The 23235-nt window shown below is 38.4% G+C and overlaps 1 protein-coding gene across 2 annotated transcripts in view; it reads right to left on the reverse strand.

The window, feature by feature from the left end:
• Positions 1 to 2241: 2241 nt before the first annotated feature.
• LOC308391638 (USP6 N-terminal-like protein) overlaps positions 2242 to 23235 on the reverse strand; it is a 62607-nt gene continuing 41613 nt past the window's right edge. The window contains exons 13-15 of one of the 2 annotated variants that reach the window (XM_080874293.1): positions 19915 to 20027; positions 14774 to 15058; positions 2242 to 2814 (exon numbers count right to left, since the gene is read on the reverse strand). In XM_080874293.1, coding sequence (XP_080730419.1) covers positions 2748 to 2814; positions 14774 to 15058; positions 19915 to 20027 — 465 coding nt within the window. In that variant the 3' untranslated portion in view covers positions 2242 to 2747. The remainder of the gene's footprint in view (positions 2815 to 14773; positions 15059 to 19914; positions 20028 to 23235) is intronic. The other variant, XM_080874294.1, reaches the window with a different exon arrangement.

Below are 23235 nucleotides of genomic sequence, written 5' to 3' on the forward strand. Positions count from 1 at the left end.
TGATCAGAAGTTGCACATCTGTGCGCCAAGAGAGGAGCTATAGTACTGCATGAGGAGTCGGGAGTGGCAGAGAAGTACAGTATGTGATGGTGCAGGACACGTAACATGACAGTGGTGAAGCATGCGGCAGGAGTGACAGATGGGATGGGGTGGGAGTACATCAGGGATCAGCTGTGAGCCCATTCTTGTTTGCAGTGATGATGGACAGGCTGACAAATGAGGTCAGGCAGGAGTCTCCATGGACCATGATGTTTGCAGATGGTACTGATCTGTAGTAAGAGTAACAGGCAGGTGGAAGAGAGACTGGAGGGGTGGAGGTATGCACTGGAGACTAGAGGAATGAAAGTCAGTAGAAGCAATACAAAATACATTAGTGTGACTGAGAGGGAGACAGACTAAATGATGAGTATACAAGGAGCAGAGGTGGTGAAGGTTGTTAAGTTGGAGGTGTTTAGATTCTTGTTGCGTGTGGCCGGGATTACAAATAAGTATATGAGAGTGACAGCTGGAGAAAGAGTGGAAAGACAGATGGTTTGGACCTGTGCAGAAGAGGGAGAGTGGATAAACTGGAAAAGGGACATTGAATTTTTCAAAGCAGAAAGAAACAAGTCAGACTAGAGAGAATAAGAACTTCTACTTCTGCACCATCGAGAGCATCCTGACGGAAAACATTCGCACCTGGTTTGGGAACAGCACCAAGCAGGACAGACAAGATTATGATGGACCTCTCCCATCCCAACAATGGGCTCTTCTCACTGTTGAGGTCTGGGAAGCGCTTCCGCTTCCTTAAGGCCAAAACAGAGAGAATGAGGCGGAGCTTCTTCCCCCAGGCTATTCTTGCCCTGAACCAGGTGTAGGACTGGACTCTCTCACACACATCGCATCACCGCACACACTCTGTTTATTGGCACACTTCTTATAATTTTATTTTTCCCTTTCATAATTTCCTCTGTAAATAGTTATTTATTTGCACATTTTTACTGTAAATTTCTAAGTTAAAATCTGTAAATTTTGTAGTCTGTAAATCTCTAAATCTCACTGTCATTTAATGGTCGGGCATTGCACAGCAATAAGCATTTCACCACATGTTGTACTGTGTATGGTTGTGTGTGACAAATAAAATATGAATTTGAATGAAAAGGCAGAATTTAAAATTAAACAAAGTAGATCAGTTTAAAAATTTAATCTTTGCAGTCATGTTAACTTCCAAAACCAGTCACGTCATTTAATTACTTCAAATGTGAGTTAACTACAGTATCTTAAATTAAAACAGTTGCATGCTCTGAAATAGACATGATATTGTGAAAAGTTACTTATTAGGAAACCCTTTTTAAAGACATTTCCAAACACATCTGTGACATTCAACAAGTTGACTCCCTTCTGCTTTTGTAACTCACATAAACTTGCATTATTCTACTTTGAACTGTGGGAGGTGAGAGATCAGATTATATACACATACTGGCCTGAAATGTTGCCAAGTTTCAAATGTTAAGATCATGCTAACTAACAATGCAGCTAGAAGCTGCCAGCTTAGCTTCAGTACAACCAGCTGCTAACTGAGGGTCATCCCCAAAAATCTATTTCAGTCATTCCATGTCAGTCAAATGTTCTTCTACTAGAAGGCTACGTAAACCATTAATGATGTTAAACCATAAGCTTCAAAATATTTCCAGTGCTCAGCTTTGACTGCCGTCTTCAGTGGCTGGAACGCAGAGAGTTACATACTAACGTAAAGTAGCACCAGGACGAGTCAGACTTACGCACAAGCTTCCTGGTTAAAATTTAAATCACGAGGGAGCCACAATCATTGAAATCCAAACCAAAGTTCTTGTGTTTTCTTGTTTTCCACAGTTCTTTACGTTAAAGTCTGATTAAATGATGCTAATATTGAGCTTTGTCATATTAAATGTAAACCACAGTCTCCAGTATCGAAGGCACACACTGAACACCCTGAACTTATTGATATTTATTGCAGTGCTACAAAAACATTCTGCTCTTTCTGTTCCTGCTATTTTTGAGTCCGAGGGAGGAATGACAGTTAATGTTAACAAGACAGTCCTCGTCTGTAGAATGTGGTCATTTTCAGCATTTTAACCAGAAGCCACCGCTTTTATCCTGGAGCACAACTGCACCAATAACCAGTCAAACTGACCCAATTTCCAAAGCTTTTTGCACTCAATTTAAATGCAGTGAACACAAACATCAAAGACTAAGCACTGGTGACACTTTCTGGGTGTGACTGATAAGAGTTCCAATACTGGTTCAAAATAATTACATAGTAAGACAGTGGTTTTGATAGTCTGATGAAAAACTGGCACAACCAACGCAGAGTGCAGTTTGGGCATGCTCCTAAATAAATAACGTGTCACTTTCAAAAACAATATCATAATTTATTAGTGTCAGCTGCTAAAGGGAATAAAATGTCAGTGTTAAGCATTTATGATTCAACTAGAAGAAATACATTGCACCAGTAGACAGAAAATAAGCACACAATAAAATTTCAGTTACACAATCAAACTACATAAAACAGTTAGCAGGTTTCACACTGCGGCTGATCTGAGATTGGCTATACAGCTCAGCACAAACTATAAAATCAGATTGACCTCAGATGATCTGGGTGTGTTTGAGGTGCAACTTAATCACACATCCTTTACCAACTATTCCAGATCCCAAACCAAACTACATAGTAAGGTTTAAGCACTGTATTCCTCCCTTGTTCCATCACATCTTTTCTTCTTCCTTCAGTGTCAGATCAGCTTAGACTCTTTGGCCTTCCTGAACGGGAAGCTGTTCTGCTGTCTGGATGACAACTCCCTGAAAGACAGAAATAAATGTGAAGAAATATTCAACTTTAGGGGAAAACAAAAAGTGGAGATTACATTAAATGACAAATCCTAGCAAGTTATCTAAACAAAAAGAAAGAAAAAAAAAACACAGATCCAAGGGCTTGATGGCACTGTGATACAGAAGTGCTGCAGTTTTTGAGCCAAACATCTCTCTACTAACATTTCTCATTATCGTACACATTTAAATGTCAAGTACGTTCAGTGTGTAAAGATAGTGAATTTGTCACTCTGCCATAAATACTAGGGATCAGCCAAACACTGGCATCATAGAATCCTAGAATAAGATAACGTTTACTCGACAATCGTCTAATGTGTCCAATCAATCCTGTGCTAAATGTTCAAAGAGAACATAATAAAGGTGTGACACAGCCTTTTCCAGAGGTGAGCAACCAATAATGACAATGAAAATGGGACATCTACTTTTTAATATACAAGAAGAAATGTTTGCTTTGTTACATTATTCTTATATCATAACTTGGGTTGGTTCTCTAGCTTTAGCATTAGTTAGCATCATGAGAATACAAACACACAGCTGGAACACTTCATAAGCTTGTTTTGGCAGAATGCCTACATGTTGCTTCATCACATGCGTGTCTACAAAACCTACACACTGCAAGAGATCTTAAGCTTTATCATCTAAGCAGAATCCAATAACGTGATTTTCAATTAATGCCGTTTTCCATCTTGAACATTTACTGTAGGACAGGTTTCATTTCATGGGAACAGTTTTTTAATACCCAAGCTTCCAGACTAATAAGTGACATGGCAGCAGACACAAACAACACTGGTGAGTTATAATTATGTTCTGGGATCTGACTGCTACACCCAGATGCAGCGGTTTAACCCGATCGACTTCACATATTTAGTTTGGTTCATTTAGTGAACTAATATAAAACGATTTCATTTTATTTCCTGGATATCAGAACCAATTCTGTGGGTTTATTCAGTTATTAATTATGGTTTCTGGCATTTATTTGAAATGATCCCATCCCATCCATACCACAGCTCCTCTTAAATTGCACCACAGATCATCACTCTCAGGAGCTCAAATGACATTTAGCTCATCTGCCAAAGCCAACAGACGTAGAAAATGTTCTTGGGTCCAAATAAACCACAAACAATTGTCCCCACCCAGCAGCTTATCTAAGAGAATCCGTCAGGCGAAAACCAGCAACGTGGAATCAAATATTGTACAAACATCCTGAAAGAGGTTATGCATACAAAGCGTGTTTGGATCCAAACAGAGCAGCGCTCTGAATATTTCGGATGCCATCTGTCCTTCCTTTATTTTTCATTGTTTCTGTTTCTAAGGACTTTAAATATTTGACACAAAAACACTTCATAGATACACAGCCTTTGAACAAAATTAAAAAGATGCATTGCCTGTGACACAAAGTATTATCGAAAATTCTAGCTATGCTTCACTGCACAGTGAGACCGTCTTTACCGTCAAGGCCGTTTCACTCTCCTTTGCCAGCCAATAATAACCCAGCCTGCATCAACTCCACATGAAATAAACAGCAATTGAGTTTCTTGGATTAAAATGTCTGACTGTGCTGTGATGATGTGAAGGAGGACTTGTGGCTGGAAGAGATATGAAAGTTTGTCTGTGGGAATATGCCTTTTCTCAACTCTGTGTTTGATTGACTCAGTACTGTTTGGCTTGATTGTGTGTTTCTGTCAGTGTGTGAGAAGTGATTAGACTGAGCAGGTTAGCTATGGTGGCTTTAGCTGCATGTGGTTGGAGACAGACCCAACCTGATGCAAAACAGCCATTCACTGTGACCAGCCCTCAGTCTGGCTGTCTTACTATACAAGCCAGTGGAGGTAATTCAGTGGAAGAATTGACACTATGGTAATGGTGCTGCTTGACCTGGTCCCATACTATACAAGCATATGGCCAAGGTGGTCTTTATAACCATTTAAATGTTTCACTAAGCAGCACAACCCCATGGAGCAACCCCACAGTATTCAGTGCTCAGCCTTTAAATGAACTCAAATAATTACTTTATATAGGCAAAGAAATCCTATAAGAAACCCCCCCCCCCCTCCAGAGACAGCTGAATGGCACAAGAAATGAAAACACATGGCTCAAACAAAAACAAGAAATGACCATTTGGAGAATAATGCACACGCACAAGCACTATTAAACAAGAAAAACACTGTTGAACAATTGCTAGATCTGGACTTGCATGGCTAATGATTTTTTTGTTGTGTGTGCAGCTGGACAGTCTACATGCCTGCGCATATGGGTGTGCTCCCTTCATTCAAGGTGGAAACCTAAACTTGTGAAAACCCTTTCTCCATGCAACAACCCACATAGAATAGAATAGAATAGAATAGAATTAAACTTTGTCATTGCACATGTCACAGGTACAGGGCAACGAAATGCAGTTTGCATCCATCCAGAAGTGCTTTAGCCATGATAGATATATTACAATATATATTAGCAATAATATAGATATGTAAGTATACTACAGAATGGGTCTATTACAGTATGTAATATGTACACGGTATGAAATATGTTATGAACATGCTATAACTATAAGTTACATTGAGTCACCATTCAGTTTGCTCGTTCCTGCCTGCCATTACATTGACCACACTCAAGTTACCCCTCCCCCAGACCACATAAATGTAAAAAACACCACAACCAAATAATAACGAACACCCCCCCCCCAAAAAAAAAACCAAACAAACAAAAAACCCAACAACAAAAAGTATAAAGTTGCCTGTAATCTGACATTGTTGCACGCATGGTTCAATTCACAAGGTGCATAGAGAATATTTAATTAAGAGAACGTTTTCTTGCCTAAATGCACACTGCTTTAGCTCACTGAGATTTGTGGGCAATCATTTGTGCACAGCTTTTATACGGGCCCGTCACAGGGTTTTCATTTGAGCTGTATTGTTCTGACCCCTAAATCAATACACAAGGGACACATTGATTTGTTCTGTTAAGGGAACGAGAGGTGAAAGCATCAGCTCTATATGCAATACATTTATCCAAACATATCTAACAAAAAGTGAGCACAATGAGCTCTCTTGACATGTTACAGTCTGACAGTCTGTAACTGTCAGACTGTTTGTCACTGACATATTTCAACATATTTCACCGTCGTGTCAAACAAAAACTGCTGCGTTAATGCTGTTTGCACTCACGAGGAGCTTCATGGCACTACTAGAACATTTAGTGTGGGTATCAGGTTGGGACCACACTACAGAGAGATGGATTTTTTTTTAAAATTTATTTATTTTTTAAAAATACACTAAGATGGTTGTGACATACTTGTGTCAAGCTCCGTCTCACACAGACACTCATACAATAAATCATGTAAAGCCTATTGTGTGTGTGGCGCAGTAATGGGGAATGATGAGCTGGGTAACATCAGTCAGCTAAACTGAGCTCAGGTTGCTTTTAGGCTCTAGAGGCTGTGTGCACAAAAGTAATCGGGGAAAGTTACAAAATAAACTGATGAATATACAGTAATGTATACAAACACAGATATGGACGGCACATACAGGCATGAAAAGAAAAGTCATTCTTACTCTGTTACTATTCTCACTCTCCTCTAGCAGACACACCATGCATAATTTAAATTCAATTAAACTGTAAGGAGACATAAAGGAAACAGGAGAGAGAGAGAGAGAGAGAGAGAGAGAGGGAAAGAGAGAGGGAGAAAGAGAGGGGGGGGGGGGGGGAAGAGAGAGAGAGAGAGAGCGAGAGAAACTGTGGTACAGTGCTGCACCAGTAAAACCATTTCCTTTGCCGTGACTCAGCAAGACCCACAAGCTGGCCTCAGGTACTCTGTGCTTCCTGCTTTAACTGGCTTCTTAGTACATGATGCGTCTGTGACACCTGACACCAGTGATACACTTGGAGAACCACTGTGGAAATGGGCACTGTTGCACTTACGGGTCCTCAGGTACAAGCGCATTAAATTTAAGTTGAGTTAATATTACTATTTTTCTTTAACCTGCACACACACACACACACACACACACACACACACACACAACATCGTACTAGTTTGTTGACTGTGGCTAACAGCAGGAGTGCGAGAACAGCAGCCTTCAGAAGCCTGTGCAGAATGTGGTTATGCATTTCATCCATCAAATGATTATATGCTACTTTACACTGACACAGTTCACATACAACAGCTCATTTTCTACATTAAAGTGTTGCAGAACCGTGTTGGTTTTGCACAGATGCCATTTATCTTAATTTTCACCTTCTTAAACCCCCCCCCCCCCAAAAAAAAAACCCCACTTCCTATTACATAGAAAAAAATCTAACAGGTGGCATTATAACATATCTGAACTAACAGGTAACTGCTGTTCTATATTAGTAGAATCAAGTTGTTTAGCTTTATTCAAATAGTATTTTTGGCACCGACTAGCAAGAGCAAAAACGTTTAAACAGATCTACAAATTTTTTTTTCTCTTTACAGGTGGCGCACATGCTCTGTGCATCTACACTCACTAAATGTCAACTGCAAAATTCTGATGTTTAACGAGTAGGTATTCACGGTTTGAAGTGGCATGTTAGCATGACAACATTTTCGCACAGCACAGAGGAAGCTGGTGGTTTAAAAAACATTTATAAAGAGAAATTCATCACATCTTCACCATCTGAAGGAAAAAAAAAAAAATAGTGCAAGGACGGGACTGAAATCACACACCTGTGATAAATGCAAGCGAGAGGATAAAGAAGAGTAGGCCAGTTGTACTGGGGGGTTTACAAACAGAATATCTGACTCTTACTCAAGTGTCGAGAAAACTCACTATGGCTGTATCTTTGTGATGTTTTGTCAGAGATTTCCTGTGTGGCCTCTCTTCTTTATTAACCAACATACAATACTCCATTTTAACACGTCAGTGGCAAGTTCTGCATTTGACAAGCAGAAACAAAGACCTCAGTCATACATCAACCTTTACAGCTCCCTCATCCTGTCCTCAGCAGGTGTTTATACTCAAGACAGCAGACATCAGATACAATCTAGGCTACGGGTAATAGGAAGCTCTGGGAAGTTAAAGAACTCGAGCATGACAGTTTATTTAAGACAAGTAAGATGCCGATCAGAGTAAGCACAGACCACCTCATTTTCCCCAAACACTTTAAAAAAAAAAAAAATATTAGTTTTATTTCACTTTAAAATAAATAAATACAATAAAATTGGAAAAAAGTATTGAGAAATATCATCAAGTGATAAACTAATCCAGATATCCTTTAATTCTTATGCTGGGACTAATTTTATGCATAGTGGGAGGAATTTTCAGGAATATTACTGCAGTTACACATGCTCATTATTCCAGCTTCAAACTGTGTACCACAAATATCTTTAAACACATAAAACTTAAACAAGTATCAGATATATATATGCCTGCTGATTATATCATGCTGCCCATTTTTCTTTTCCCAGGAAATGATCAGATAAATGAAGGTCTTTGCTGGGTCAACTGGTTCTTGAATCTGGTGATTAAATCACAATGAGTCTCAGACATAAAGCCTCCTGAAATCTTGAATTAATATCTTTGCACAAAATACCCCCGTTGGCTGTTGACCAGAGGAATTACAGATTGCACAGCTCTTTTATCCAGGCTGTTCTTTTACTGGCAATCACAAAGGTCTTAGTGTGACAGTCAGCGACTTTAACCTGTTCCATTCATTGCTGTAACTATCATTCAAACCAAAGCCTTTCATTATGCTTGCAGATAAACAACAACCTATGACATATTTCTGGTTGAAATCTCAACATTGCTGCCTTTTCCATTTTTCAGTAACAAAATGACATTTTTCTTTGTTAAACCGGACGACGAGTGTGTACCTAACAGAGAAATTTATGCTTAATCCAATTTATTACTTCCATTTGGGGGTGGGAGGGGGTATCCTTTTCATTCAACCCTTACAAAAACAGTGAGGTGTAGTCCATTCATGGCTCACTCACTTTTACATTTGTACCTGTTAGCTTTTGTTTGCTTTTCTAGATACATAGCAAGGTGTGGGCCAGTGGTGCCATTTATTTACAGTATGCCATCCTGCTGCCTTGAGGCTGACCCCTGACAGTGCAAAGGTTAGCCCTTATAATACTGTCAACATGGAAAATCGACTCTGGTGATATGGTAAATAGAAGTAGTAATAGCAGAAGTAACAGTACGCCAACATTCGTCAGTTCCAAAACAGCCAAAAATCACCTTTTACTTTGTCATTAAAGCCTCCCAGGCTTCAGGGATGACATGCCAAGTAGAGTGGGTGTTATATAAGGTATGTATGATCAAGCCATAATCACTGCGTGGGATATCAGTGCAACTCCTGCTGTTTTTTTCTTTTTGCTATGTTTTTATGCATGTGTGACCTTAAAATTCACACAGGTACAGCCAGGTGCATAAGCTCATATCTCTGCAGTAGTTGAGGCCAGTTTAAACACACAAACGACAGCCGGGCATCGCTGGGAAATCTGGAATGATGTCATGAATGATTAAGAGTAGAGTGGTGTACTGTATCAAGGGAACAGCACTTAGCTGAAAACTGAATGAATGAATAAATAAATAAAAACATGGAAAACAGCAGTAATGATGACACAGTATAGCCTGTCATGATCAATTGAACCTGTCATGTTTAACAACAGATTAGCGACTTGTCACAGGAGCGACAGGCAAGTTGAGACCAGACTTGAAACTTTTTAGAGGCACATTGCTTTTGGCTGTCGCATTACATAACTGGGTTTAGGAACAGCGTGTACTAAATACTACAGTCTTTTAATATTTTTAAACTGCCAGAGGCAGTGAGAGAGATATAATTATATACAAATGAAAATACATAAATTTGCTACGAAGAAAGGAGAAGGTAATAAGACACAAAAAGGACAGATGCTGATATTAGACTGTAATAGTGGTTTTTACTATAAAATTTTAAATTTTTATCAAATTCAGGTCTTGTTTGGTGTGAATTTCTATTTCTCTCTTTCTTTCTTATTAAAAACAAAAACACAAAACCAAACTAGTGAGTGATGATGGTTATTACTGCAAAAAAAGGTTAGCCAAGTAGAAGCTTGCTTCACTGGCAGTTTTTTTTTTTAGTAGTAAACTAGATGGCAAAGTAGCACACAGGTAAGTAAAATGAAAAGTAAAACCGCTGCTTAGCTGAAAAGCTTTAGCAGACTTTCACTGCTTACATTAGTGTACATTTTCAGTGCTGTGTTTGCTATGGCTGTGCATTGTCTTTATAGTGTGGACATATTCATTTGGTATAAACTTTAATATTCTTACTAACAGAAGGAGCTTTCGTATAAGACTCAGTCAAACAGTGCGTCATAAGCACCGAGAACAATCGGCACTAAACATAAAAAGCTAATCACAAGTACACTTCACACTAGATCTTATGTGAAGTTTAGTGAATGTACGGTCATCAGTTTATCATTTCTGGGATTTTTGTTGTTTCATGTTTTAAGATTGTGACTACACAGAGTAAAAAAGGCTTTAAGATATAATAAAAAAGACTAAATGTGCTCAATACGTTATCCTATAAAGTAACAAACTATCCAGTGACAGAATCCATACTTTACTGGTAGTGTTCAGGGGATGAAGGTCTCACGTGATTGGCCAAAGCACCTCACACTGCAGTAATGTTCCCACTGTCCCTTTCTTCCTTGTGATTGACCACTCATTCATCCTGTATCCTCACTACCCTGTTACATAACACTGCTACACCTGCATCTTAACAATGGTAAAGGTGGTGTGCGTGTGAATCTAGTACATCCATGCAAGCGCTTGACTTTTTCATGCACATAAAGGTTTTTGTTTTCCTTTTACACCACATTTCATTATATGGAGCATGTACGACTCAAAGGCACACATATGTAAAACGTGTATATAACACATTTCCCTGAGGGGAGAAGATGAGGTGAGTACCATGTGTAGTGGCTCCTACGCTGCTGCATATATGTCCTAGATGAGGATCAGATGACACACACACACACACACACACACACACACACACACACACACTTCTGCCACGCTGCAGAGTCACATATGTTCTGCTGCAATAATGTGTGTGAACTTTTATTACAGCCTTCAACACATGAGGACCGCTTTACTGTGTGACTCTGTATTGTTGCCTACAGAGACACACACTTCAGTAGATTTATAAGACATCTGTAGCCTTGATATAAAGCCAGCACTTCTTAGTAAACTAGTCAGTGAAGGTGAAATCAAAATACATGCCATTATTTGTCGTGAATACAACGATATCTGTGTTATTATAAAGTAATACAAACGATTAAAAAGAAATCCTTTAGCAGACTTTGAAAGTGAACCTGGCTGCAGTTGGATTTAATTAAAGAAACTAACACGCCCAGTTTCTGTGAAGAGATGGCCGAGAGACACAATGTGTGTTTCTTAGTAAATGTCAGCTCACATATGTTTGCTCTAAGGAAAAAAACAAAACAAAAAACCTACCTTGAAAATTTACAATAAAAACAATATTCATAATAAACAATATACACTGTAGAACACACTGTACCTAATGCAAATGTGTACTTCAAGCACAAAGAAGAGTGTTTGTGTGTCTGTCTCTACTGCAGACAAAATACTGGTTGAACTAGTTACTTGGCACCGTGTCAGTAATAATTGGTTTTATGACACTTGAGAGAAAAACATGTTTTCTTGTCTCCTAGTGTGTCTATCTTGTGTTTCTCACATGATCACATGACGGAAAAGAGCAGATGGACGGAGAGACAGGAGGATGCACAGGAGTATGGGAAGTTCTGTGAGCAGGCCAAGATCTAGTGGTTTTTAGAAGAGTGTTAAGTACAGACCAAAGCTGAATTCAAAGCAATTTCTAAAACAGAAAACATCTGTCCTGGCAAGGCATCGTATAAACAAATTTAACTTAACCCCCCATTAAAAACCCCAAAAGGAATTCCAGCCCTTTTTCTTCAGCTTCAAGTTTTGAGCTCTAGCAATTGTGTCGCTTTGATTAAAGCATTCCTAACATTAACCAATACTGCTGGGTCAAAGAAAAAAATGCCACCTCACTTACTGTTTAAAAGAAGGAACAATCAGTACACAACTAATAACCAATACTGGAAACAATCATCCTGTGAGCAAACATGTGTTTTATGTGTGCACTCATTTTGCAGCCATGACATCAGGGTAAGTTTGTATGCAGTCATCAAATTTTCGAGGACCTCTGATTTAAAGGACTAGCATGCTATTATTTGCTAACTATGGTCAATTTATCAATTATTGTCATAACTGTAATTTTCAATTTTGTACTGATGATGGTGTGAAGAGTCAAGAGATCACCACAAAGAAATTACAAAGTCGTTTTAAATGAAACATTCATCAAATGTCATGACAATCCATTACCATCATTGCTCTTATTATGGTTCAAGCAATAGTCGCCCCAGTCAATCACCATCTGGTGACTATGAATGGAACAAAATGTTAGAAAGCCCTTTCCTTCTTTTTTTAAAGAAAATAACTGCAAAAATGTTATTCCTAAGGCAATACAGCTAGCAAAGCACAAACCCCCGATTAAAAAATTATTTATACTTTTTATAGGTTATAGTGTGCGGTATTTAATGTTGTATTTCACAATATGGCATCAAAATAGAAAATATAGGCACAAGTCCCTTCTTTTATCCAATGGCTTTCAAAGTCCAAAATTATTGTTATTTAAATTAAAGGGGCTTTTAAGTCATCCCTGTTCACATACCCTTTAACCCTTTTTTCTTCTTCTTTTATGCACATACCAATCCTATTGCCTTGTTTCCCACACTTTCAACTGCTCATTCCTCAATTTGTCACTAAGCTGTCAATTAATATAAAATTCCTAATGGCAATTAACTTATTAAAGAAAGTAAGTTAACCATGTGGATTCCTTTGATTATTGGGAGGGACACGATGTACAAAACCTGCATTGTGCGTAACCAACTCAACAGGAAAGTACTGTTCTATTTTAGTGCTATGTGTCCCCACCCTGACCTACTGTAAAACACTGGAAAACAATGCATCACAACGAGGGAAGGAGGGGGTCAACACTTTCTCGTAGTCTGTCACTCGCATACAACATATCTTATAAAACCATTAGACCCACCATAAACACACTGGTGTTTACAGCATGAAACAGTACATACTAATAAGGATTATAATCACTGGGAAATCTAGCTTTAGGTTTGTGGAACATGGCAGCCGGACGTTTGTGTGTTTCAGAGGGTAAAATATGACAATTTATAGTATTAAACATTCATGACAGCAAAGAAACATCAGTGGTGTATTATTAACCACTCCTGTCCCATAAATATTAATAGGATGAAAGATTAAAAAGTTGCACTTCAACCAAGCAAATGAATAATGAATGTTTTTGTATGGTGAGTAAGTCTGGTGCCATTTCCACATACCACCTGTTTCTAGAAAAGTGCACACAGTGAAAGGTTAATGGATTTCATATATCATTGAAAAAGTCTGTAAAGTATAAATATAACATTCACTGCAACAACATAATATCATAAAGTATAAACAAGCTAACAATCATAAGGCAGAGGTGGATACAGGGTCTTATTAGTGCTGCACAGCTTTTCATGCTAATATCATGATATTCAACGCCACTGTGCTCTCAGATATAGTTGTTAATACAATCTTTACATGTTAGTCCAGTGAAACACATCTAAATGTCAGTGTAATGGTGGGCAGCAGGAGTGAGCCAATATTCTCTTTCACTTTCTTGTAACTCGTAGCAGTATTACCTTTACTTGTGGCACTTGTGTCTGAATTTCTCCTTGTACCTCATTTTGAGGTACAAGGAGAAATAATATACCATTTTGAGGTACCTCAAAGTACTAATATTTTGTTACTGTTTAGATTCATTCAATGTGTCTTGGCCTTGTTTTTGGAATCTTGGAGGGTGTAGAGGATGGCAGTGCATGGAAATTAACATTAATCTGGCTTCCAGTCAACTTTGGAATTTTCTGTTTAACAAAAGCTGAAAAAGAAATTGGTTTCTGTGGCAGCTGTCACTGCCTGTAAAATAAGTACACTTCCTCCAACCACATTATTACAGAATTACAAGCGGCTCATTTGATACTGTGAAACCTGATATGTTATGTGATGTGGTACGCTCTGCTTACCAAACTAATTTTAAGCTCGTCTCCAGCCTTATTCCATATCCGTTATCAGCCCATAAAAGAGTTTATTGGGCAGGTTACAGCCTGTTAATTAGCAGTAAGGTTGTCCCAACGTACTCGTTACGATCCAGCAAATCCACAGTAAGTGAAACCATTTATGGAACATTGTCAAATTTTAAATGTAGTAAGTTTTTAGCTCTTTTGTATCTTTTTGAATACATTCATACGACTGAAAACAATCAAGCCTGGCCATTTTAGTTTACCTTTAAAAATCCACGTCTGTCTAGATCCCGTACTAACATTTTTTCCCCCAAATTAAGTTGTTAGTGTTGAAATTATTCAGTGTGGATTAATCAAAATAATAACTGTACAAGTTGTTTCAAACTGGGTTAAGCCACTTTTAACTAAGAAAAACATAGGTGTTTATACAAAAGTCACAATGATATGCTATAAACCTCACAGTGCTTTCAGCTTTTCATATCTTTGTAACGTGGGACTCATTCAGAGAACACATTAGCATGCAGCACATTTATTTGAGGTCACTGGAGGATAAATAATTCAATCTGGGTGGAAGGAGATTTAATGACAATGTCAAATTAGTCTTTTAATGAAATTAATTTTATGCTCTCAGGCTGTGTACAACTAAACACCCACAACACTTAACACTTTCAAGAATCTAATATTCTGTGATATCAAATGAGCTTGTATAACTCTGGGGAATAAAGTTCTTAATTTTTCACTGCAGGAGGTATGGCAAGTCTGATGGCATTTGAAGGTGAAAAATGAATTTGTGGATCTTACTTGATGAGAGCTGTCCTGGGCGAGTCGTTCTGCTCCCCACTTTTAGGAACACTGGAGGGCTGAAGAGTAGAAGGTGGACTATGGGTAGATGGAAGAGTGGAGGATGAAGCGGGAACAGTGGAGGATGAAGCGGGAACAGAGGAGGAAGAGGGGGGAGGGGCCTGCTTAACTGGGCTCTTGACGCTTCGAAGAAGACGGAAAGACTTGACTCTGCTGTGATTGCTCCGACCGTGAACCACCTTGCAAACAGGTCCTGTACCTGACCTCTTTAAAGTTTGCTCTGACCTGAAATACAATCGTACATGGCTGTAGTTAATTTGAATCACTTCACTGAGGGATATTTCTACAATTAAATCTGAAATGTAAACATTTATACAATGCAGCTAAAGTGATCAGCAGTTACTTGTACATGGGAATGAATACATAAAAACAACAGCAGCAAGGGGTGAGAGAATCTATATGAATATGAAGCAGGAAGATGCAATGTAATGTTTTGGGAGCATAAGGGAAGAAGCTAGACCTTGTGGAGGGCCTTATTAGATTCACCTCAACCACATTATGATTCCTCTTACATTTACTCATGCATGTAACCTCATAACATGATCATTATGTAGGCCACCAACACACTTCATAACAAGTATGAATGAAAAATACTTAAAAAAAAAACAAAACCTGATGTGGGCAAGTACTTCAAACCTTTAGGCTACTTACACTACTATACACCAAACATTCTTCTATGTATATGTGTTAAATATACAATCATGACAATTTGTCACACTAACTTCAGGTTTTTGGGGCTGGGTGGTTAATCAGACTTTAATTTAAATTATGATTTTGGATTTCAGTGATTCAGTGAATGAAGCTTGGTCTTATGTTATAAATCAGGTTTGTCCCAATCATGTGTATGTCACCTTTCCTTAAAACTCACATCTCAGAGACAACATGACAAAAAGGAAAAAAAAACACAAACAAAAACAAAAAATAAGATCTACATCAAATGAACAAAAGTTAAAAGGTCCAAAGTAAAAGGCTTTGACAAGTAAATCTGTGGATCGTTCACAGATGCACCACCACGCCCACCATGTTCACCTCTCTCTCTTTTTTCACCTGATTATTTGAACTTTAAAAAACAAAAACCTTTTCTTCTCATCTTGCAGTTTTTGCAGTTATTGAGCAAACTCAGCTAGGGGCAAGTATAGCTTCTTGTTCCATCTCATGACAAACATGCATATACTGTAATGGAAAATACAATGAAACTCAATATCTGGGGTGGGATTACATAAAAATGATGCTAATGTCAAGACTTCAAAAGTTATTCCATACCATAAAGAACTTTCCCAAATAGATTTTGGATCCAGATTTGAAGATTAAAAGTATCACATCTGTTGAATGTATGTAAGCCTGCTTAGGCAGGTAGGGAGGCCAGGGGGAATTCTGAGGGACAAATGCCACAAAGGAACGCAGAGCATTCCTACTGTTGTCTGATGGACTGCCTCCTGTACGTCGCTTCATGTTTTGTCTACTGGTTTCTTAACAAATTCAACATGTCTGACAGTATACCTCTGAGACAAAGGCTAAGCAAAAATACTCAAACACTGCACAGGGATAGGTATGTCACGCAGTCTTGGTATAATGCCAAGTGACTGTGGTATTCAAGTAGTGTGACCTCCTAGTGTAACAGGGGTCACACACTACCACCAATCCCTGAACTTTGACCCCGCTGAAGCTGGCCCTACTTAGCCAAGCATGATAGGATCCTAAGCAAGATGTTTTTCTTTGATGTTTGCTGTGAGCACACAGTAACTCTCAAGTCCTGGTTCAACATATGAATCGTTTGTGAACACATTATACAGAAAAAATAATCCTGATGCAAACTGAGTATTTTTGTTTGCCCTCAAGAGAAGAGAACAGAGCCCACCCTCTCAGTGACTTGCTGATTAAATTAAGAACATTTTAGAAATCCTTTGCAGTAAGCAATGTTAAAAATGTATTTTTACTGAATCCTTGAAGCCCTGCTGAGAAACAAAAAGAAAAGAACAAAGCTAACAAACTGGATCAGACTTAAATTATGCAAAACTCCGCACAAGTGAGATGTGCAAAGGATTTTTCTCATTGTCTTTGTTACTGAACATTTTAATTTCACACTTGGGTGGTGTGAACTGCTTCATTTTCACTGACCTGCCGTGACGAGAAATCGGTCTAATGTTTAAAACGTGTGTTCTTAATGTGACAACAATCTTACAGGCTAATATGAGGTTTAATTAATCTGTATAATAACTTATAACAGCTCTATTACCATCTCAGATAATGGAAAACAATTACCAATGCTATCATCCTAAACCTGCATTAGTGTTTGACTCTGAAAAAGGTATATCATCCAGTCACACTTGTATTATTATCGTTATTGTTAAATACCAAAATATTTCTCCTTCTGTAAAAAACGCATCTGGAACGCAACTCATCTTGAAGGGGATTCAGTTTGGTTTTATAGGGCTTTGGAGTTGACATAACGCAACAATGCATTGTGGGAGCCATACTGGCAGGCCACGAATTAAAACAAACACTGTGTTGGAAGGAAGATTGCTACGAACCATACTTAAAAGCAGCTCAAAAGAAAAAGGACGGTATAGAGACAGATTGCGTCCGGATGCAGAGAGACGGTACTTGCAAAAAATAGTGTGCATTGGAAATGTGGACCCATATGAATTACAGCAGTGGAGTACAAACCCTCAAGACCAACCGCTATTGACTTACCATGATATATTCTCGTACCTTGTCTGTGGAGTCATACACGGCGAACCAGTTTTGCAATCATAAATCTCTGGAGGCGCACATCCAATTCACCAAGGATTGGGTGCAAGATTTGGCTATTTTTAAACCTCCACATTGTGAATACGTCATCATTCAAACAAAGGTAAGTCAGCGTGAGACAAGTCAGCTTGTTAAGACAGTAGGCATTTTCACCACCTGGTCCTAACCCTCATCCCCTAATTTGCCACCCTATTACAATAATCCCAGTGGTGACCCCTGGTGACCCACAGCCTGGTTACAACAACCTAAACCACTTGACACGAAGACAAAAGCTGCGAGGAATGACAAGTATGCTTGAAACATGAGCACAAACACATGCATGAGTACACACACATGTACACACACACACACCACTAACATGAGTGTGACAGCCTATGAGAGGGGAAAAAAACCATTACAATGGGAGGATTAGAAGACTTTTGTGAAATTCTAAAAGCTGCTGAAAACCGAGTTGGTTTCACAATAGAGAACAATACTTTAAGTGACTGTGAAATTGTAAAAGTAAAAAAAAAATTAAATGACTGTATGCTACCATGCAGCAAGCACAAATTGTAACTGTCTGTGTTCTTATGTAAGGATTAAGGTTTCATTACATGGTGTTTGGCAAAACCAGCGGCCTGATTGGCAGGTTAACAAAAAAAAAAAAGTATCCCAGGTAACAAAAACAGCAAGAAGGGTGTGCAAAACTGGACAGTGTAAGCGATTCACCTGCATTTGTGACTAAAAATAGAAGCATCCAGACTGTTAAATGTATTTAGGAGTACGTGCACGAACAAAAGCAAATGAGTATCAGCCCAGGCAGCCTCTTACTCTCACTTTTACATACAACAAATACAAAATAACCAAAAAAGCAGTGACAGTAATCATGTTATTATGGTGGTAGTTCATTGTGGTGCTGCCAACTCTCCTCTTTGACACACACATACACACTTTTCACTTACTTCCATCCAGTGCTGGTTGGTTTTACACTGTGAAAAAGCTGTTTTAAAATGAGGTAAGACAAAAGCTGCCTGTGTTTGTCTGCCCATGCAAATAAACTGCAAATCTGGCAGATTTCATGCAGGAAGACATCAACCATCCGCCTCTATGTCAGTACCTGCAGCATGCAGGTGTGAGTGCAAGAGCACGGGGCACAGTGTTTACTCCAAAACATATATTGTTAAGATTTTAACACAACTGAAGGTTTTGATTGTTAAAAATCTTAGTGCTCTACACTAAATATTTAAGGTTAAGCTACCCAAACATATTTAAAAGTAATTAAAACCAGTTAAATGTTTAATGGGCCAGTGAAACAAATGAAACCAATAAAATGGGAAAATATAACATTGACATTAAATTACCCCTTTCTGTAGTTTCCCTTTATATTTACTGTAAATAAAGGAATGAAAAGAAAAAATACATTAGCCCAATCCTGTAGTTTAGGACATGCATGTTTAAATACGAGTTTTTGCGTCTGTTTGTGTTGTTCCTCATGCTTTTAATTGTTAACTGTATTATGTATGTGTGGGCTAATTTGCGTGTGTGCATAACCACTTTTAAATATGCATGGGCGGTGGAGGTCACAAATCAATTTACTTCCAGTGCCTGTCCCAAGCCTGGATAAACATGTCTGGCATTAAGGCTGTCTGGAGTAAATATGCATATGAATCCGCAGAGGGAACCCCATTAAAGTTTCGGAGCAACCGAAAGTATCTACTACTCACTTTTAAGTATGCATGGGAAAACCTCTCATACAGTAAAGTCCCTATGAGATAAAGAGTTTTTTGAATAAGCCCTACAAAGTGAAGACCAAATTACGTTTGTACACACCTAACTATGAAAATGTTTCATAGTCTGACAAAGGGACTGATGATGAGCAGCCCTCAGGACAAAATTATAATCTCACATTCCAATTTGTTAATGACTCATGCACAAAAGGTTTCTTACAGCCCAAACAGCTGCAGGGGAAATTTTACCGGATTGTGGGAATCAAAGAGCCCACCACTTAAATGAGCATAAAAGAAAAGGTGTTGATGAAAGGAGAGGGTTTCATGACTTTGTTTAATGTACATAAACAAAGGGAGTCTGAAATGGAGAGAAGAGTAATGATGATATCAGAAGGTGTTAATGTGTATAAGCTTCTAAAGGATTTATTGTGGATTGTACATATTTCGTTGGAAAATCCTAGACAAACGTATCTGTTTGTGCTGTTCCTTTCAAACAAACAAACAAACAAACAAACAAAAGACTCATCCACTGTGGAACAGTGGACACTGTTCTAAACCACAGTCAAGCATAAAGTTTTAAATAATATAGCTGAGTACAGAGATCTCAAAATTAAACTTCCTTACCCTTCAGTTTTTTCGCAATCTTCTGCATCTCCCACAGTAACATCGTCACTGCTCTCCTCCACTACTGGCTGATTCGTGACGCCTCTCTGCTGCGTTCGCCTCCTGGATCGAATCTGAAAGAAGAAACAAGGAGCTGGTAAAGGAGCTGAAACCAGATGATTTGGGGCTGAATCACAGCGATGAGATGTATCCCATTCTGTCTCATCAGCTAGTGACACAATATCATTAATTATGAATGTGTATTAAGACGGTACTGTGTCATACCAACTGTGCGCATTTTCTATAAATTAAAAACAAACAAACACACAAATTAAATGCTACACAATTTGATTCTTTACCACAAAGTGCTGTTGTTGATGTTGATTGTGCCAAAACTGAACTTCAACACTTTTATAGACAATGAACAGGGATCGTGATTGGCAGACAGAAAACAAGCTAATAAAATCCTCTAAGAGTTATTCAACAGAATTAACTGAAGCTTCTTTGCACTTTTATGTTTTCAAACTTTGTCTGCTTGTGGCACACTAGATCAATTGGACACCTCCAATTCTTTTTCGCTGCTCTTATTTCTATTATTTTTCACTTCCAGTTTTGAATCGATCATCTTTATGGTTTTTTTTTTTTTTTTAAATTTCTTCCGATTTGTTTCCAGGTTGCATGCCCAAAGTCTCTCACAAAACCCTAAGAAATCCAGTTATTCTGTCACTTACTTCATGGACAATCAGAGCAACAGTTTGTTTGTGACAAAAAGGTCACTTAAACAAAAAAAGTTGTTTTCACAGAAAATCCTTTATGTACCAAGCTGTGGTGTCAAAGTGCAGTTCCAAACGAATGAACAGAGCTGGATGTCCAAATGCAACCACCTCCAGAGATTTAGTGACCTGTGTGGTTTCATAACCCAAAGCTCCATCAATTTTATGCTCACAGCACTGTCTAACTGAGCTGTGCTGCTGAACGTGTCCAGTTTATTTATTCAGTCATCAGGCTAATAATGAAGAACTACACTAAGTAGACCAAGCTTGAAATAATAAGCATTTGTTTTAAGATATAGGAATGTGCCCCGACAAATAATCCTCTTTTTCCAAATTTACTGTAGCTGCTTCTGTGCTGGCATGTAAGGATACAAACACTTGTGGTTAGAAGTTCAGAAAATCCTTGTTACTAAACATTATGTAAAGTCATTATGGGGACTATAGAGATAAGCCCTGCTGTGTCACAAGTGATTTACATGAGATGCCAAATTGGTGATTCTTGCTGCCCAGATTGGCTTTAGCTAAAGGATTTTGGATTGTGAATGGAGCTGTTGAAACTCTTGTCGTCAGACACTTGGTCTTTTGTTCAAGGCTTTCATAGATGCTGGCACTCAGTGAATGCTGGTTAAATTAAAAACAAAAGAAAACTCAATTTAGGTGAGAAAAATCAGTCTCCAAACGGCAGGAAATCTTGCAAAGAATTGAAGTGAAGGGGAATGAGCACTCAAAGAACAGCTTGGAAGAAAGTTTGAATCTGAATGAACTGTGAATACGAACGTTATATTACTTTATTATTAGCGAGCCAAACAAAACAAAAACCAGAGTAACGTACAACGGCAGTGATCGGGTTTCCAAGCACACCTTCTATTTTTGTTCTGTGGTGGGTTAAATGGAAAATAATTAAAAGGATGTGGTTATTAATCATTATCTTCTCAGTCATCAAACACTTGTGTCAGTCACAATGGAAAAGAAAGAAAAAGATACTGAACAAGTGAGTTTTCATAATAAATGTATACTTTTGCATGTGTAGTAAAGTAAGGCTTTGGCATTTAGAAAAATATGACAGATGTCAAGATCAGGTCCTCTCTGATATCTGTCCAGTAAAAAACAGGTCAACGGCAAGCAGCCATTGAGCTCAGGGCAACAAACTAAGACAGGAAAGCAGCCAGGCAAGCCTGTCCAATGGTAATAAAACCTCCCTACCAGCAACTCTAAATCTTATCTCTAGACATGTTCATACACAAGGTCTGTAAAACTCAGGTGTGACTATGATACATGGGCAGTTTTATCAAAGGTTTTATGCTGGAATGGAATCAAATGGTGAATCAGAGAAACCCTACAAAAAGAAAAAGGTCCAGGACCTGTCTTACGGAAACTTAAAGGACTTGTAATTTACAATCTATAGCTTTTTGCAGAACATGCAGGTATGAGTAATAATAAACATCTTATCTAAATCTCTGAGTAGAAGACACAACAATTCTCCATACAAAAAGGCTTGTGCTGTGAGTTACACGCTTTAAAACCTACTGTTACTGTCATGGTTTAGCTGTATTTCAAAGCAAGATGTCTCCAAGTTTTACCTGCGCTTGTGTTAATGAAGCCGAAGTCCGACTCCCGCAAAAGCGTCCAGTTGCAGGACTCTGCTGTCTGGGTGCTGCCTGTGTTTAGGGCTGCCACGATTTGTCGACTAGTCACGATTACGTCGACTATCAAAATCGTCGACGACTGATTTAATAGTCGACGCGTCGTTTGAAGCTTTGTAAGATCACAAAAGACGCAGGAATAAGTGGCAGGATTTAAGAGTGTAATAACGGACTGAAACAGAAGATGGCAGCATTGCATGTACAAGGATGTCAGCTGCCGTTAAACCCCGAAGAAGAAGAAGAAGCAGCTGTTAGTGATGGGATTTCCGGCTCTTTTTAGAGATCCGGCTCTTTCGGTTCGGCTCACTAAAAAGAGCCGGCTCTTTCGGCTCCGAACCGGCTCTTCAGGTTGTTTTGTTGCTTTAATTAATTTATTATTAACAATAATATAAAATTATGCACAAAAGGAATTACTAACATAAAAACAAGTGGTTTTATTTATATATGTTTATATATAAATATATGCGGTGGCCCCTAGAGACAAAACACGTACAAACTCCAAAACACATTTCTAGCATGAACTGAACTTCCAAAGCCGAGCTACTAGATCACTTAAATTAAACAATTGAAAGCATGTGTGTATTGTTTGTGTATTTATACACAGGCACTCATATATATATTCAAATAATTTAAAAAAAAGTTCATTTACCTGTTATTACCACACACCAAATCCGGTCGTTGGTACTTGCTGGCTTGTGTAGCCACAAGATAACAAAGGCTCAACACTGCGCCCAGCATCCTGGAGCACTTCTGTTGTCTTTTGTACGTGTTTTGAGTTTTTATGTGCTTCGGAGTTTGTACGTGTTTTTACGTGTTTTGGAGTTTGTACATGCTTCAGAGTTCGTACGTGATTTGAAGTTTGTATGTGCTTTGTCTCTAGGGGCCACCGTAAATATACTTTTATTTATTCACTCCACATAAAATGT

The sequence above is a fragment of the Rhamphochromis sp. 'chilingali' genome (genome assembly GCF_963969265.1).
Source record: "Rhamphochromis sp. 'chilingali' genome assembly, chromosome: 2".
Classification (NCBI taxonomy): domain Eukaryota; kingdom Metazoa; phylum Chordata; class Actinopteri; order Cichliformes; family Cichlidae; genus Rhamphochromis; species Rhamphochromis sp. 'chilingali'.